Below are 16360 nucleotides of genomic sequence, written 5' to 3'. Positions count from 1 at the left end.
CAGCTAAAGGCGGGCAACTTGGGGGCCACACCCCCATGTTCCCTGAGTCATGGAGGCACTTGTAGGCCGGGGCCCCCCACCACTCTGCTCTGGGGACCCTGGGGCAGCGGGAAACATGCAGAGGCATAGGCAGCAACAAACTGGGCCAAGCTGCAGGAGGTGGCTGTGGACAGCTGGGGTGGGCTGGCATTGTGCCCCCAGGGTGGGGTGGGGCTTTGGGGGGGTGTCTCCGGGGTCCACAAGCCTCCCTGATGGATGGGTTGCAGGAGAGGCTTTATCCTGTCTACCCCGACTTGCCCACATAAGAGTATATGAAGGCAGAGGCACCCAGGGACCCCTGTACCATACAGAAGTCCCTGCCCAGGCTGGAGACACCATGAGATGTCACCTGGAGGCCCTTGCCAAGGCCAAGGGTACAGTTTTCTCTCTCCCTGGGATGACGAGACAGCACTTGAGAGTCTTGCGGTCATCAGGGATCAGGCAGGGACTGTCAGCCCTAAACTCACCCTGGTTTGCCCAGGATGTACCGGTTTAGGAGTCAAAGTTCTGGGAGCATCCTCAGTCTTGGGCTAAGCAGATCTCTGGACCCAGGCCCCCGGTGGTCCTGCAGGACCCAGGAAGAAGCCCCTGCATCTGGGAACTGTGCCCAGTTCCACACCTACTTCCTCGCTCCCCCAGGGGCAAGGGAGGTCCTGCCTTGTCATCGTCCAGGCCTGGAGTGGGTGTCCCTAAACTCATCACTGACTGATAGCCAGGGGACAGGGGGAGGCTGTGCGTGCTAGGTGCTCACCAGAGGAGAAATCCTCACGTGGCAGGGCCTCCACACTCCCAGGCCCAGCCTGGTTCCCAAAGGGGCTCACAGGTTCCACTCGCCCCCCTCCCTTGGAGGGCTGGCTCGCCCAGCTCCACCCTGGGTTAGCAGAGGTCAGAACTGGCAGATGGGGCCCTGATCATGCTCCAGGGCATGTGACACGGAGTAGGGGCACTGCCTGGGCCATGCCGGGAATGGCACATCTGAGCCTTGGGGCAGGAGGCTGCTGGTCAGGCCCAGAGATGCCCATGAGGTCCCTCTGCCCTTGAACCACCCAGGGAGCTGCCTGCGTGGGAGTCTGGTGGTGGTAGGGGTGTGGATTCAGAGACAAAATCCCACCCTGGGGAGGAGCAAGCTGTAGGCGGCAGACATAGGCGCCAAGTCTAGAGGAAAAGGAGTGGTCAGGCCTCCTCATCCATAAGCCAGATTTGTGCCCCAGCAACTGCACTTAGAAATGGGGAGGGAGGGCGGGACCAGGGTAAGTTGGGGAGACAAAGAGGCAGGTGGGGTTCCCATGCTCTAGGGCGCAGGCATGCTGGCGGTGGAAGGAAGGGCTGGCTGCCCAGCAGCAGCATGGGAAGCAGGCGAGAAGCGACACAGATGGGGCCTGGGTCCTCAGCAGGGATGGACACCACAGGCGCTATAGCCACTCATATGGCAGGGCTGGGCTTTGTGGCTGAGGGTGTGGAGTCCGGCAGGAAAAGAATGACTAAAACTCTCAGGCTGTGGGGTGTGCGGGGAAACATGCCCCTGGGCTGTATGGAGGGAAGAAATCATTCCAGTTAAGAGGGCACTGGGAGAAACTGGGAACCACTGGCCCAAGGATAATCCATTCCTCCTGTGATGGCCTTTGACCAGGCCAAGCTTTGGCCCTTTCTGCATCTTCTAGGCACTGGTACGGAATCGGCTTAGCTACTGGAAAGATCCTGGGGTCACCAGAAGATCCTTGCCAGAGGGTGGTGGTAGGGCCCGCCTAGTGCCTGGCAGGGGAAGGTATTGGGGAAAAGGAGGTCTCTATTAGGTCTGGTGGCCCAGGCCTTGATCTCTAAGGTGCCTTGATCTCTAAGGTAGAGAGCCAGCTGCCCAAAGGTGAGCATCTTGAAAAGAGCAACTCTCAGATGTGAGCAGGGCCTCTTCCCTGTTGGGCTGGGCTGGGCCACACACACAGAGGGGGTGTTACCTACAACAGGGATGGCAAATACCATTCACCAATCAATGGGTAGCACTGTGGTGAGAATTTTGGGCACAGTGGGAAAGGATTCTGGGATTAACTAGTGATGTCTGCCATAGGCAAAGGGACAGGGGCAAATGGAACAGAACAGCTTAATCAATCATCATATCTGCTATGGAGCCAGTAGATAGTGGCAGCATCCAGGAGAGAGTTCTCTGATCGATTGGTCATGTCTGTCATGGGTATAGGAAGGGTATCACACGCAAAGCTACCGTGGGGAAAAAAATTCCTTGACCAGTTAAGGCACATTTGCCACACAATGGGGAGGAAAATGCCAGGGGCACATGACAGGGGAAAGGTATGGGGAAAAGAGTGTTGGATCAATTAGCAATGTCTGCCATGAGAACAGGAAGGGGAAATTTCTGCATGGTGCTTACACTGGCAACAGTGGTGGCAGTGGCAAGAATAAACCCTATCAGGGCTTGAGCAAAATCTTCCCTATCCAAGGATGTGAAAGGGGGAAGGCCTGGGGTGTGAGCTGAGTATTTGCCATCCCTGACCTAAAGGAAACTAGGTAAATGTGTCCAGAATGTGCTGGAGCAGTGGGTGCCCCATGGGGAGAGCAGTCAGGTTAGTATTTGTGTGAGTCAGCTTATGCCCACGACAACATGAAGTCTGGCATGCGGCAGCCACAGCAGGGAGTTTTTAGGTTAGCTTAATTTTTAGTTGTTCTGTTATTTGGGGGTGGTGATATTATGGGGTGGTGGGGTCTCCACCACTACCAGGTACTCTAATATTTGCTATCACACTAAGTGAGTACTTACCAAGATCTCCCCCTTTGAAAATGCAAAGTTAGGGTTGTGGGTAAATCAAAGAAGAGCAGGTGGAGGAAAAGAGACATAAGGGACATGAAGGGATGGAGAAAAAGCAGGAAAAGCACAAAAAATGAGAAAGAAGAGCGGGGGGGGGAACAGCAAAAGAAAAAAAAAATTACATGCTATTAATTATATTCATGGTGTTAATATTTAATTCATTATCATTTCCCGAAACAAAAAAGCAACAACATATGTATTACCTATGGCAAGCGCAAAAAAATCATGCAGTGGTTACACCCTTCTTTTCCAGAGGGCTCTGTAATCGTGCAAGATACACAGCAGAGCCCCCACTCCCACCCGATATGGAGAAGGCAGGGGACACTGGCAGAAATTTTTGCAAAGATGGTATGTTTTCTTAAGCGGGGTGGGGGGGGAAAGGGCACCTAATGCTGGCATACATAAAGCTGTTCTTATTTTCACAAGGCTTCTGGCTGGGGTGTGACATCAAGGTAGAGAACCCCTTACAATGGCTCTGGGTTTCTCTAGGAACAAAGGGGATCAAAGAACCCCCAGGCTCCCTAGAATTGCTTGTCATCACCAGCCGCCCACCTGGCCCCTCCCACAGGCTCTCTGGGGCCAGGAACCCAATTTGGCTGTGGACACCACAGGGGGCTGGTCTGCCCCTCTCCTTAGTGTCAAGTTCTAGCCATGGCCTTGGGTGTCAGACAAGGCTGTCAGACAGCACCTTGTGAGGGTGCAAAATTTGCCCCCAAGGCCCTGCCAGAGCTTCTGCTCCCAGTTTCCCCAAATATCAACACCTTAGTGGACTTGAGAGGCTGGCGGGGAGGGGAGTTCCATGTGGGACATGCCATGAGTCAGGTACCATCACTGGGCTCTGTGGTCCCTTGGTGCCCTCCCGCCCCTGAGGGTGGAGCTGCGAGCCCGGGGAGGGGTGGGCTACCTGGTTGGGGATGGCTCTCTTCTTGTTCAGCTGTGTGCTTCTCTGCTGGGCACTGCAACCAAAGCACAGAGAGGGTTCATGAGGCGGGATGCCCAGAGGGACGAGGAGCAAGGGCCCTTGGGGCCCAGACGGGGTTCTCTCCCGAGTCGGGAGCCAAGGGACCAGCTATGGGCCATGGCAGAGAGAAGCCCCCTGCAAGCAAAGGGTGACCCAAGGGAAAGAGCGCAGGCTTGTAGAACGAATGAGGAAAAGTATCATCAAGTTCAACCTTGACTGCTAGACCCTGATCTTGGCCACTCCTGAATACGCCAGCTATTTCCGAGTCCCTGGATCCTGGAGCCTCCACGATGTGGCATGGGAAGCTGGATGCCCAGGTGGCTGGGAGGCAGCTGTGCTGGCTTTGGAGTGACCTTCAGTGTTTGGGGGCCAAACTTGAGGTTCCTTCCTGCTTTCTCCTATCCCAGCCCTGGCCCCAGGTCCTGAGTGGCTCTAAGCATAAGTCTATCCAGCCTTGGAGGTCAGACTACAGGACAGCTGTTTGCCAGGAAAACACCACTTATCTTGGAGGCTCCTAACCCAGTCAAGGTCAATGTGTTTCTACAAGGCCCCTTATTTACTGACGTCCCAGATCTCTTTTCTACATCTATGCTATTCCTTGGCTAGTTCATTTGTGTTTTGTTCATGAGCATCTACTCAGCTCCCTTGTTTGTCCTAATATATTTTCTTTTATTTTTTTTTTTTTGGCTGCACCCACAGCATACAAAAGTTCCTGGGGCAGGGATCAAACCTGAGCTGCTGCAGCGACAATGCTGGATCCTTAACCTGCTGTGCCACAAGGGAACTCCCATCCTAATAGATTTTCTACTCAGACCATCATGTTAGCACCACCTGTGAACAACTGGTATCTCCTCCTACTTAGGGTCATATTTTCTCTTCTTATCTTATCCTATTAGCTGGAACTTTTGGATCAACATGAAAAGGCAAATCATCTTGTTTCATTACTTTGCTGACTGCCTCTGGGGTTTTACTTTAAAGTTCAAGTTGGCTGTTATGTAAGGTAGAACATATATATGTGTGTGTGTGTGTGTGTGTGTGTTTGCACATATGTGTTAAAGAAGTACGCTTCTGTACCTAGATCAGTAAAGGGTAGACCATTAAGAATGGAAGGAGGGAGGAGTTCCTGTTGTGGCACAGCAGAAATGAATACGACTAGTAACCATGAGGTTGCGGGTTCGATCCTGGGCCTCACTCAGTGGGTTAAGGATCTAGTGTTGCTGTGGCTGTGGTGTCGGCCAGCAGGTGTAGCTCTGATTCTACCCCTAGCCTGGGAACCTCCATATGCCGTGGGTGTGGCCCCAAAAGGCACCCCCCCAAAAAAAAAGAGTGGAAGGAGGGAGTTCTTGTCGTGGCTCAGTGGTTAATGAACTTAGTATCCATGATGATGAGGGTTCAATCCCTGGCCTCGCTCAGTGGGTTAAGGATCCGGTGTTGCCATGAGCTGTGGTGTAGGTCGCAGACATGGCTAGGACCCCACGTTGCTGTGGCTGTGGTGTAGGTTGGCAGCTACAGTTCCAATTCGACCCCTAGCCTGGGAACCTCCATATGCCGCAGGTATGACCCTAAAGAGACAAAAAGACCAAGAAAAAGAAAAGAAAAGAAAATGGAAGGAGGAGTTCCTGTTGTGACTCAGTGGGTTAAGAACCTGACATAGTGTCCGTGAGGATGTGGGTTCGATCCCTGGTCTTGCTTGCTGAGTACAGGATCCAGTACTGCTGGTAGCTGTGGTATAGGTTAAAGATGTGGCTCAGCTTCCAAGTGGCTGTGGCTATGGTATAGGTCAGAAGATGGAGCTCCAATATGACCCTTAGTCTGGGAACTTCTATATGCCACAGGTACGGCCCTAAACAGAAAAAGAAAAAAAAAGGAGAGGAGTTCCCACTGTTGTGCAATGGGATCGATGGTATCTCTGGAGCACTGGGATGCAGGTTTGGTCCCAGGTCTGGCACAGTGTTAAGGAACTGGTATTGACACAGCTGTGGCAAAGGTCACAACAGCAGCTTGGATCAGATCCAGTCCCTGACCCAGGAACTCATATGACTTGGAGTGGCCAGAAAAGAAAAGGAAAAGAATGGAAGGGGAACTTTATCCAAAGATTTCCCTAAGATTCAATATGTTTATTATAAGGGCTTTTTCTCCAGGCCCTGTTTTTAGTGTTTAGAGGGCAGAACCTCTAAGCATGAGAAGGAGGTTGATCGATAGGATCTGAAGGAGACAGAGCTATGTCACTCACAGAGAAGTTGGGGTGCTGGTGAGGCCCCAGATGCACTACTTCCAAGGGCTTCCTGGGTCTCACCTGTGCCTAGCAGTCCCCATGGCTGCTGCCCCATTTCCCTGCCTGCACCCCATCAGAGATTTCCCATGACCTCAGCGTGTGTGTGTGTGTGTGTGATTCAAAGTCAGGCCCCCTCTTGGTGATGAGGCCTTGACCGCTCACCTCCACCTTGCCTTGGTCTCCCCACGCTCCTGGGCCTCAGCCTTCCTTCTCCGTCTCCCGTGCTCTCTGCTCCACTCTGTCCCTGTCACCTGGCTGTCATGACTTCCTTGAGAAAGTCTCTCCAAGCCTCATCCCTTACTCCCTCTCCCACAGCCCCTCCTCCTTCCAGCTCTCATCTTCCTTATGATAACTGGGCTCAAGAACAATGTGTTCCCAGCCTGTGGGCTCTGAAAGGGCAAGGCCCAAATCTAGCTTGTTCACCATCCTCATCCAAAGGCACAGGGCATGAGACAGTGCTCCACGGCTATTCAGGGGGCCCCTGCCACTACCCACCCAGGGCAGGGGCCTGGGTTGGGTGGAGCCTGGCACCCTGGGCCCCGCCCCCAGCCAGGGCGCTCCCCCATTCACACACCAGGGAAAAGGCACACAGCAGGCAATACCCACCCGGTCACCAGCTGCTCAGTATAGTAACAGCTGGGGGAAGTGGGAAGGCCCAGGAATCCAGAGCAAAGAGTGGAGTGGTCAAAGGAAAAACAGGAGAGATTGTGAGAAGGAACTGTGGATGAAGTGTGAGAAGCAGAGACATCAAGGTGAGGAAAATGGCAGCAAACTGAAGAGGGGGACCAGTGTTTTCAGCCCCCACACACCCGGCTGCTGGGGAGGCAGGGCGGCGGTGGTGGGCTGCCTCCCCAGGGGTGAGAGCCCAGCCTGAGTGACGGGAGGTCCCCAGCCAGGGGGCCCCCCAGCCCTCCCCCAGCAGGGGACAGTCCAGCCGGGGCCCTCAGCTCACCTGGGCTGGGGGAGCAGCTTCTGTTCACGTGCCCCCATTCATTCATACACTCATTCATTCACTCCATTCACCTACCACGTGCCCCACACAGGAGAGCTGAGTGCACTGGTAAATGTCTATCCAGGGAATTACTCAGCCAACAGAGACCCCGGATAGGAAGACTCTCTTGCCAGGCTGCTAGCCCCAGACTGGGTTCCACAGGCCCTTCCTCAAGGAAGCCTCCCTGCACCCCCAAGGCCAGGCCACATGGCCACCCTCCGGATTCCCACGGGCCATGCACAGACCCCACCCCAGCACTGACCACACTGTGTCTGAACTGCCTGGCTGCACATCTGTCCCTGGCACAGAACAATCCTCTGAGGGTGGGGACCTGGGCCTGTGCCTGCTCACTGATGTATCACGGGGCCTGGCACCGAGAAAGCACACCAGCAATATTTGCTAAGCAAATACAAGGAAGTTGGCTACCAACAGCTTGTTCTTCCATCAGGCTCCAGAAAGAAGACCTTTGTGAGCCACCAGAGCATTCTGTGTGACACTTGAGCCCGCCGAGGCGGGGGTTTGGGGGTTGATGGATTCAGTGGGCAACCCCTGAGACCACATGCATTTATATTTATATCCTGATAAAATCCGAGCTCCCTGCTCTGGTCCCTTATTCAGGTCCCTATTCTGGCTTTAAATCTAGTGTATGGTCAGAAGCTATGCAGATCCTAGCGGCACTTGCCAAAGGGCAGCCCCTGAGTCGCTCTTTGAAAGGGCCCAGTGCATATGGGGGAGTCTGGGAAAGCTGCACATGAGTCTATGAAAGGCTCTGAGAAGTCCTGCAGGAAAGGAAGCACTGAACGCTGGTTATCCTCGCCCCTTCCTGAAGCGTTTGACCACGGCACCGCTGTTTTCCACTTTAACCACTGGAGTGCCCCATAGGAGATGCAATGGGGACAATGAGGATGGGGGCTACATTAGCCCAGGAAAGCATAAAGTACTCGCAGATGGTTCTGCACTTCGGCTGGGGGACCCCTGACAGAGAGACCCTTGTGCCCACACCACTGGGGGAAGCCCCAACTCCACTGCCTCCATCAGGGCCTGGCTCTGAGAACTGACATTGGTGCCGCCCCACCAGCCACTATCCTGAAAAGTACATACTTGGCAAATCCAATGAAGTCCTCGTGGTTCGTGTTGATGTAGGACTGCTCGATGTCGATCAGAAGAAGAATCTAGGGGAAAGTGAGTGAGGGTCACTGTGAGTACAGAGCTGAGTATACAGAGAGAATGTGGCAGGGAGGGAAAGGTCTCAGAGCACTGCCCCACACCCACCAGCAGGGGGGGCCTGGAACCACACTGTTTCCCAGGCTAGAGAACAGGGCTCACCCATGCCTTCCCACATGCTAGGGTACACCTGCAGGGAAAAAATGGCATGAGAGTTTCCAGACATCAAAGCCACACAAGTAAAAAGAAAGACTGGGCCAACAAAGATGAGCAAGGCAGCCCAATATGGTGGTCACAAGCTTGCAAAGCCTCTGGGGCCGACCACTTGGGCTGCAGTCTTGGCTTGGCCACTGCCTGGCTGTAGGCCTCACGTTACTAAGATGTGGAGTAGGGCACTAAGGTCCCAGGGCAAAGGGTTAAATAAGTCACAATATGCAGTGTTTAGAGTAGTGCCTGGCATGTTAGAAGAGCCTCATTAAAACAGCAAAGGAGGAGTTCCCGTCGTGGCGCAGTGGTTAACGAATCCAACTAGGAACCATGAGGTTGCGGGTTCGGTTCCTGCCCTTGCTCAGTGGGTTAATGATCCGGCGTTGCCGTGAGCTGTGGTGTAGGTTGCAGACGCGGCTCGGATCCCGCTTGCTGTGGCTCTGGCGTAGGCCGGTGGCTACAGCTCCGATTCAACCCCTAGCCTGGGAACCTCCATATGCCGCGGGAGAGGCCCAAGAAATAGCAACAACAACAAAAAAGACAAAAGACAAAAAAAAAAAACACAAAAAACAAAAAACAAAAAAACAGCAAAGGAAAATTGGCCAGGTGAGGGTGTTAAAAATGAAACATAAGGGCATGAAGGCAGCCAGCCAAGATGACATCTCAGTAAGGGACAGGCCCTTAAATAGTCCCCCGCCCTTCCCGTCACTTTACAGTGACTTTGCACCTCCTCAAGCATAAAGCAGGCCAGGCACTTGAATCTTATGGGGCTCTTTGAAAATGTCAGGGTGTTCCATCCATGGGAACCACTGATCACCGGTTTATTTATTGTGGCTGTGCCCATGGCATGTGGAAGTTCCTGGCCAGGGATTGAACCCATGCCATAGCTGTAACCAGAGCCACAGCAGTGACAAAGCTGGATCCTTAACCTGCTCAGCAACCAGGGAGCTCGCCATCACTGGTTTAAAAGGCCTGAGTCCTGTGGCCCCAGAGCCCTCAGATCGAGCCCAGCAGTGTTGACACTGGGGCAACCAGGGGCTATGGTAAGCACGGAAGGGAAAGCAACATTTTTGCCAACAACAACAGCAAAATGAATTGGAATCTCTCCAGCTTTTCACAAAACTTCCAGGTTGTAGAAGATATGAGGGAAAGGGGGAATCCACTGACAGACAAACGAGCCAGTTTATTCTCCATCCATGTCAAGGGGAGAGGGACTGTTCTCACAACCTAACACAACAGGTAGGCTTGTTTGGGTTCCGGTTTGAACAGCCAGCTGCCATGAGATCATGGCAGGCCACTGGGGGGAAGTGACCTAGCCCAGGCGCAGGGCCCCAGGACATGGGCAGAATGACAGCCCTGGGCCAAGCAGGTGACAGGGGAGACTCTTGCTGTGGCTGAGTTGGGGCATCCCTCTCTCTACCTTTATGCATATTTGACTGGTCTTCACAAGACCATGTTAAAACACAAAAAGCACCTCCAACGTGTTCAGCGGGTGAATGGATAAGCAGGCTGTGGTCCATGCTTACCATGAAACACTACCCAACAGTCAAAAGAGACACTTTGGAGCTCCCATTGTGGCTCAGGGGTAACAAACCCAACTAGTATCCATGAGGATGCGAGTTCGATCCCTGGCCTCGCTCAGTGGGTTAACGATCCAGTATTGCCATGAGCTGTGGTGTAGGTCGCAGACGCAGCTCAGATCTGGCGTTGCTGTGGCTGTGACTATAGCCGGCAGCTGTCGCTCTGATTTGACCCCTGGCTTGGGAACTTCCATATTCTGTGGGTACAGCCCTTAAAAGACAAAAAAAAAAAAAAAAAAAAAAAAAAAAAAAAAAAAAAAAGAGAGAGAAACAGAGAGACATACTTTGGGGACACCTCAAACATCAGAGAATGCATGAGGCCAAGTGAAGGGAGACAGAATCAAGAGGCTTCCACAGCCAAGAGTCTGTTCACAGAACACTCTGGAAATGGCAAAACTATAGGAACAGGGAACAGCCCAGTGGTCTCCAGGGCCTGGGGTCCAGGAAGGCTTGATGACAAAGGGGCACAAAGATGAGAGTTTGGAGGGGTAACAGAACTGCTTCGTATGTTGAGAGAGGTGGGGGTTACCCTGCTGTATGCGTTTGTCAAAACTCACAGAACTGCACAGCCAACATTTCCTGTATATGAATTGTACCTGAAGAAGACAAAAGGCCAGTACCTGGTCCTTGGTTCTCCCCTCCCGTTCCCGGATGTAAGTGGTGACGATTCGTTCCGTCTCCTCTCGCAGCCGGGGGTAGGAGCTGAGCTGGGGGGAAATCAGAGTGGCGGCATTGGCTGGGAGGCAACATGAGCCAAAGGGAAAAACATAGGGGTGGGGTGACAGGGGGTGGGCCCACCGAGTCCCCACCTGGCTCCTGTCTCACAGGCGCTCTGGCTGGGAGACCAGGAGGGGAAGGTGGGGGGACGGCGGGCTGGAGAGATGGAGAGGGTGCCCACGCACAAGCAGAAGTGCTTTTCGAGAATGCAATTCGAGGTGGAAAACGGCAGAGACAGCGGGTGATGGCTACCCCCCTCCTACGCAGCAGCTGGGTGAGAGCCAGGACAGTTTAATGAAAGCCGCTGGGCTACCAGGGCGGGGAGGGCGCAGGGCCCCTTCTAGGATGGAGGCAGCATCTGGGCCATCTACCTCAGAGGGACCCCCTTGAAGAAAATTCCCCATCACCTCACTTTGGGCTTCATTCCTCCAGACACCCTGGGGGCTCCCAGCCTGTGCAGTGGTAACCAAACCCAACACACAGAAGCCCACCTTCCACGGTTTGGGGAGAGGCCACGAATCAGGGAAAATTGAGCCAATGGTCAAAATCACCTGTGGGAAAACCTCTTAAAGGCCCCATGATGTAAGAACACACAGGTCTAAAAAAAAAAGAACACACAGGTCTTCGTGCTGGCAACGTGTTTCACCACACTGGTGACAGTTTGGAAACCCACTTTTCCAGGGATGGGCACGGGCCCTCACCCCTGTTGCTTGCTTAGTAAATGCATCTGGCCACAAAGGCTTTCTACCTCCATCCGAGGCCCAACCTGCAAAAGTGGAACCCATGCGCCATGGGACATGCCCTCCACACCATTACTGCCGAGGCAAAGCTGAGGTCACCAAGTACCACTGGCCCACGGAAGGGGGTTCCTGCCGAGGCAGAGTTTCCCAGATGCTCGGGGTTAAGACTAACAATGGGAAGAAGAAGGTGGGGGATGAGTACACAGGTGATAATAATGAAATCTTTGGTTACCTTCTCGGCACACTTTTTAATGACCGTGGCCAGTTCTGAAACCACGAGATCAACACACTTCAAACTTGGCTCTTTGAGTTTTACAATCTGTTTTTTCACAATGGCTTCAAAGGCCATGTCGGGGGTGAAGAGCCCCGTCCTGGGTCATGCGGAGGGCGGGATGAGGCAGAGAGACACCCAGGGGCAGTGCAGGCCACACACGCGGGACAGGAGACAGAGAGAGAAGAAACGAGAGTCAGCTGGTTAGTGACATGCACGGAGGAGCCTGTGCCCGCATTTGCCCCGGAAGCTGCTTTGGATCAAGAGGCGTCCTGGGTCTGAGGGGTGGGCATGGTCTGGGCTTTAATTACACAAGTGCCATGGGTCAGAGTGGGCATACCGAACAGGTATGGATATAGGGAGGCCTTGAATTTTCTTATATGTGACGATAATGTCCAAACCATCTGGGTTTCTTTCCCCTCCCTCTTCCAATCGAAGAAGCTTAAGAAGCAAATGTGGGCTTTTCCAGACTGAGTACAGAAGGATCAAAGCAGAAATTCTGGCCTTGGAAGGCTGACCCAGAGCTCTACGGCCATGGTGGATGTGCAAGCATAGACCGCCCGCTGGGAAGCACTTCAGCTGCTCGGCCAAAGCGTGCTGCCCTGGGAGCCAGGCCCGCGGGGAAGCTGGTATGTCCTGCCATGTGGAGGCAGTGGCCTGTGAACACTGGCACACAGGTGACTGTGACCTAGGGGAATCAGAGGACGGGCTGCCTAGGGGGACAACCCTGCCCCTGGGGCGGTGCTGGGGAGCTGGCAGAGGCCATTAGGGGCCAAGCCAGACAGAGCACTCATTATGCTGTTGGCATTCGGGCTTTCTCGGCGCCTCGGGGACAGAGAAGTGGCTGACTGGGGAGTGCTTAAAGCACCACACCTTTGTCAAGAAGGGGTGATGGGCAGGGAGGTGTAGGGAGCTTGGCCTCCAGGAGGTGACACAAGGTCCCTCTCTGCTACCCAGAAGACAGCAAAGCGACAGCGCGACGAAACCCCCATCCAATACATGCTAAGCTTGGTATCAAGGTCCCAGGGCGCCCTGCCCACCAGTCTGGAATCTGGAGGTCTGGCACCCCCGGTTGCACCCAGGCCGAAACGCGCCCGCCCCAGCCTCTGGGAAGAGGCCACGTTCTTGGACACCGAGGCAATCTGGGAAGGAGAGGTGAGGGGACCAGCAGGGCAAAGGCCAAGCAGCACTGGGAGCCTGATACCAAACCCCCGTAGCCCCGTTTCCACAAGGCCAGGAGTCACCCTGCCGAGGGTCCAATACCTTACTGGTACACTGCCTAACTGTATTGATTAGCTCCTGGATAACCAGGTCGACACATTTCAGACAGGGCTCTTTCAGCTTGACGACCTGCTTTTTCACAATGGCCTCGAATGCCAAGTCCGGGGTGAAGAGCCCGGTCCTAAAACCATCCGTACCCGGGGGCAGGGGAGATAAGTCAGAGAGAAACAAAGCACGGTCAGCAATTTCACAGGCACAGGCCGGTTCCCGAGAAAGCCAAGGTCACAGCAAGTCTGGGGGGGTCAGACGCTTGCATCCACTACCTGGAACCCCCCGGGGTGATCTGAGGACCCCTTGGCAACAAGAGACTGGAGGCCGGGAGCCATGATTTTTGCCGGAACAGGGTGGGGACCCAGGAGGCTCATGGGGCACCGGTGGGTTCCTGTAATAGTGACTCAGCTCCCTTCCATTCCCCGCCCCCCAGGGCAAATCTGCAGTGAGTTTTCTTACTTCCTGACCACAGTGACTGGGAGGTTTAACCAATGTTTAACCCAAGAGCAGTGGACAGCCCAAGGGGATACAAGAGATCCACACAGAACTACTCACATACACACTTGAGTGAACTTGGAGACCAGAGGGAGAGACTGACAGCTACTGCAAATCACTCTGGAGCCCTTTCCAGGTCTCACAATCAATCGGGGCACCCAGAGGTTTGGGGGGGCACTGACTGGCTGCAGGGTGGCACCATGGAAATGATGGGAACATGGTGACTCATGAATGGAACTTGCCTGACTCCATGGATGTTCTTAATGGCATAGCTGATCTCCCGTCTTAAGTCCTTCTCATCAAACTCCATCTGAGAACAGACAAACCAAACACATGCAAGGAGCTACCTAGGCACCCCCGACAATAGGTCTCTAGTGGGGGGAGTGTGATCTCCTGTGTCCTGTTTGCATTCACCTGGCAGAATATTTAACTGGTCAAAAATTTTTAAAAATATTAAAACTCAGTTTCAACAAAGATGTTCTGAAACAAACACTCTTGCTCTCTTGGAAGGAAAATCAATTCATATCAACTTTCTTCTGGGCTACTACTCAGCAATATAAATCGAGAACATCTAAAAAACATACCTGTGAGTTCCTGTCGTGGTGCAGTGGTTAACGAATCTGACTAGGAACCATGAGGTTGTGGGTTCAGTCCCTGCCCTTGCTCAGTGGGTTAACGATCCGGCGTTGCCGTGAGCTGTGGTGTAGGTTGCAGACACGGCTCGGATCCCATGTTGCTGTGGCTCTGGTGTAGGCTGGCAGCTACAGCTCCGATTAGACCCCTAGCCTGGGAACCTCCATATGCCGAGGGAGCGGCCCAAGAAATGGCAAAAAGACAAAAAAAATAAAATAAAATAAAAAATAAATAAAAAATAAAAAACATGTTGCAACAGAAGAAAGGCTGGGGGAAAAATGTAATTGTAATGTATACATGTAAGGATAACCTGACCCCCTTGCTGTACAGTGGGAAAATAAAATAAATAAATAAATAAAAAATAAAAAAATAAAAAACATACCTGAACTGTCACCTGGTAGTTTTAAGTGATCTAAAATTTATCTTGAGGAATTAATCAAGAATTAGCTACATTCCTGTAGCTAAAACCATCCATAAACGCTAAAATGTTCAAACAACCTAAATGCCCAACAATGGAAGACTGGTTAAATGCACAATGGGATATCCATAAAATAAGACAGTGTTTTGCCACTGACAACACATGAAATGCATATACTACAAATCAAAGAAAAAAAGTGTCCAAAGACACATAATTTGTTTTTTAAAAAATATATATGCACACATTAATATGGATGACTTTATGTGCTATGTTTGTGGATACAGGGAGGTTTTTTGCCTGCATTTGCACAGAAATAATTCTCAAAGGACACATTCAGGTGCTGCTAAGAGGCACTGCCTGTGGCTACTAGGATTACGGAGGTTTTTCTCCTTTTAGCTTTTTTTCTCCTATTGAAAAGAACTTTACTGATTTTTACAAAAGTGTTATCTGGTCAATGGAAAAAGTGTAAAACTTCTGGCAGTTTAAAAAATTCTCCCATCCCAGCCCCCAGAGCTGACATTGTTGTGAATATCCCTGCAGCTCTGTCATCTAGACACATGCGTACGACTTCATACAAAGGATGTTATAAATATCTGTATATTCTGTTGCACATGCTGGCCCCATAATCTGCTTTTTCCCCTTCAACTATATGCAGGGGACATTTTCTATGTATTTTGCAAAGAAGATGTACTGGTTTCTGTTAGAGGGAAAGAAGAACTTTGCATATAGCTCTGCTGGGAATCTCTAACCTGCTGGCTCAGGTAAGGAGGCCTGGGCGGATGGGATGGATACCTTCCCCAGGCTGCCCTCTGCCCTCAGCAGGCTCAGGCCTGGAGGCAGGAACTTGAGACCTGCGAGGAAGCCAGGCTCAAGGCCCTAGCAGGAAGGTGCCTGACCAGAGATGAGCGGGCTGGGCCCTGGCAGCACTACCTTCACCAGCTCAAAGGGAAACCGCTCATGGAAGATGCGATTGATTCGGGCGCCCCCGGAGAGCTCTAGCGTGTCCACTTGGTCTCCAGAACCCTCGATCCTCTTCTCAAAGTCCACCCCAAATTGCTGGACCATCCTATGAGGAAAAGGAAAACCCAAACATCAAGGTGGAGCTCCGGAATGATGTCCAGAGTCAAGCCACAACTTATTTTCCTCTTTTTCTTTTCCCTCCCTCCCTTCCTTTCTTCTTGCCACAATCTTGGCATGTGGAAGTTCCCTGGCCAGGAATTGAACCCATGCCACAGTTGCAGCCTGTGCCATCACAGCTGCAATGCCAGATCCTTAACCTGCTGCGCCATATAGGAACTTTCTAGTTTCCTTTTTTCATTAAAAAAACTTTTTTTCAGAGTTCAGCGGTAATGAATGCAACTAGTATCCATGAGGACTTGGGTTCGATCCCTGGGGACTCGTTCAGTGGGTTAAGGATCCTGTGCTGCTATGAGCTATGGTGTAGGTTGCAGACGAGGCTCGGATCCCAAGTTGCTGTGGCTGTGGTGTGGGCTGTAGTTCTGATTCAACCCCTAGCCTGGAAACTTCCATATGCCGCAGATGTGGCCCTTAAAAAAAAAAAGACAAGACCAAAAAAATTTTTCTTTTTACAGCCACATTTTCAGCATATGGATGTTGCAAGATAGAACTGGGGTAGAGTCTGAAGCCACTGCTGTCATTCTCTTGTAAGACAAGAGCCTGAAGATGGGCACCCGAGTGCAGAGCAAAGGGGGGAAGTTTTCACAGCCAACCCTTTGTACCCATGAAGGCAGTCACTTTTATTATTATTATTTTTTGGCTGTG

General features: G+C 52.3%; 1 protein-coding gene across 19 annotated transcripts in view; it reads right to left on the bottom strand.

The window, feature by feature from the left end:
• The window catches only part of DNM2 (dynamin 2), a 100417-nt gene that overhangs the window by 20430 nt on the left and 63627 nt on the right, over positions 1–16360 (bottom strand). For 3 of the 19 annotated variants that reach the window (XM_021083807.1, XM_021083802.1, XM_021083800.1), the window contains exons 8-15: positions 15509–15644; positions 13770–13837; positions 11722–11860; positions 10653–10739; positions 8183–8253; positions 6697–6726; positions 3759–3810; positions 2807–2818 (exon numbers count right to left, since the gene is read on the bottom strand). In XM_021083807.1, coding sequence (XP_020939466.1) covers positions 2807–2818; positions 3759–3810; positions 6697–6726; positions 8183–8253; positions 10653–10739; positions 11722–11860; positions 13770–13837; positions 15509–15644 — 595 coding nt within the window. Of the gene's footprint in view, positions 1–2806; positions 2819–3758; positions 3811–6696; positions 6727–8182; positions 8254–10652; positions 10740–11721; positions 11861–13023; positions 13163–13769; positions 13838–15508; positions 15645–16360 lie in introns of all 19 variants that reach the window. The other 16 variants (XM_021083816.1, XM_021083806.1, XM_021083809.1 and 13 more) reach the window with 7 other exon arrangements.

Source organism: Sus scrofa, chromosome 2 (genome assembly GCF_000003025.6).
Source record: "Sus scrofa isolate TJ Tabasco breed Duroc chromosome 2, Sscrofa11.1, whole genome shotgun sequence".
Taxonomy (NCBI): domain Eukaryota; kingdom Metazoa; phylum Chordata; class Mammalia; order Artiodactyla; family Suidae; genus Sus; species Sus scrofa.
The sequence above is the reverse complement of the archived record's forward strand: the minus strand, read 5'-3'. Positions and strand labels throughout refer to the sequence as shown.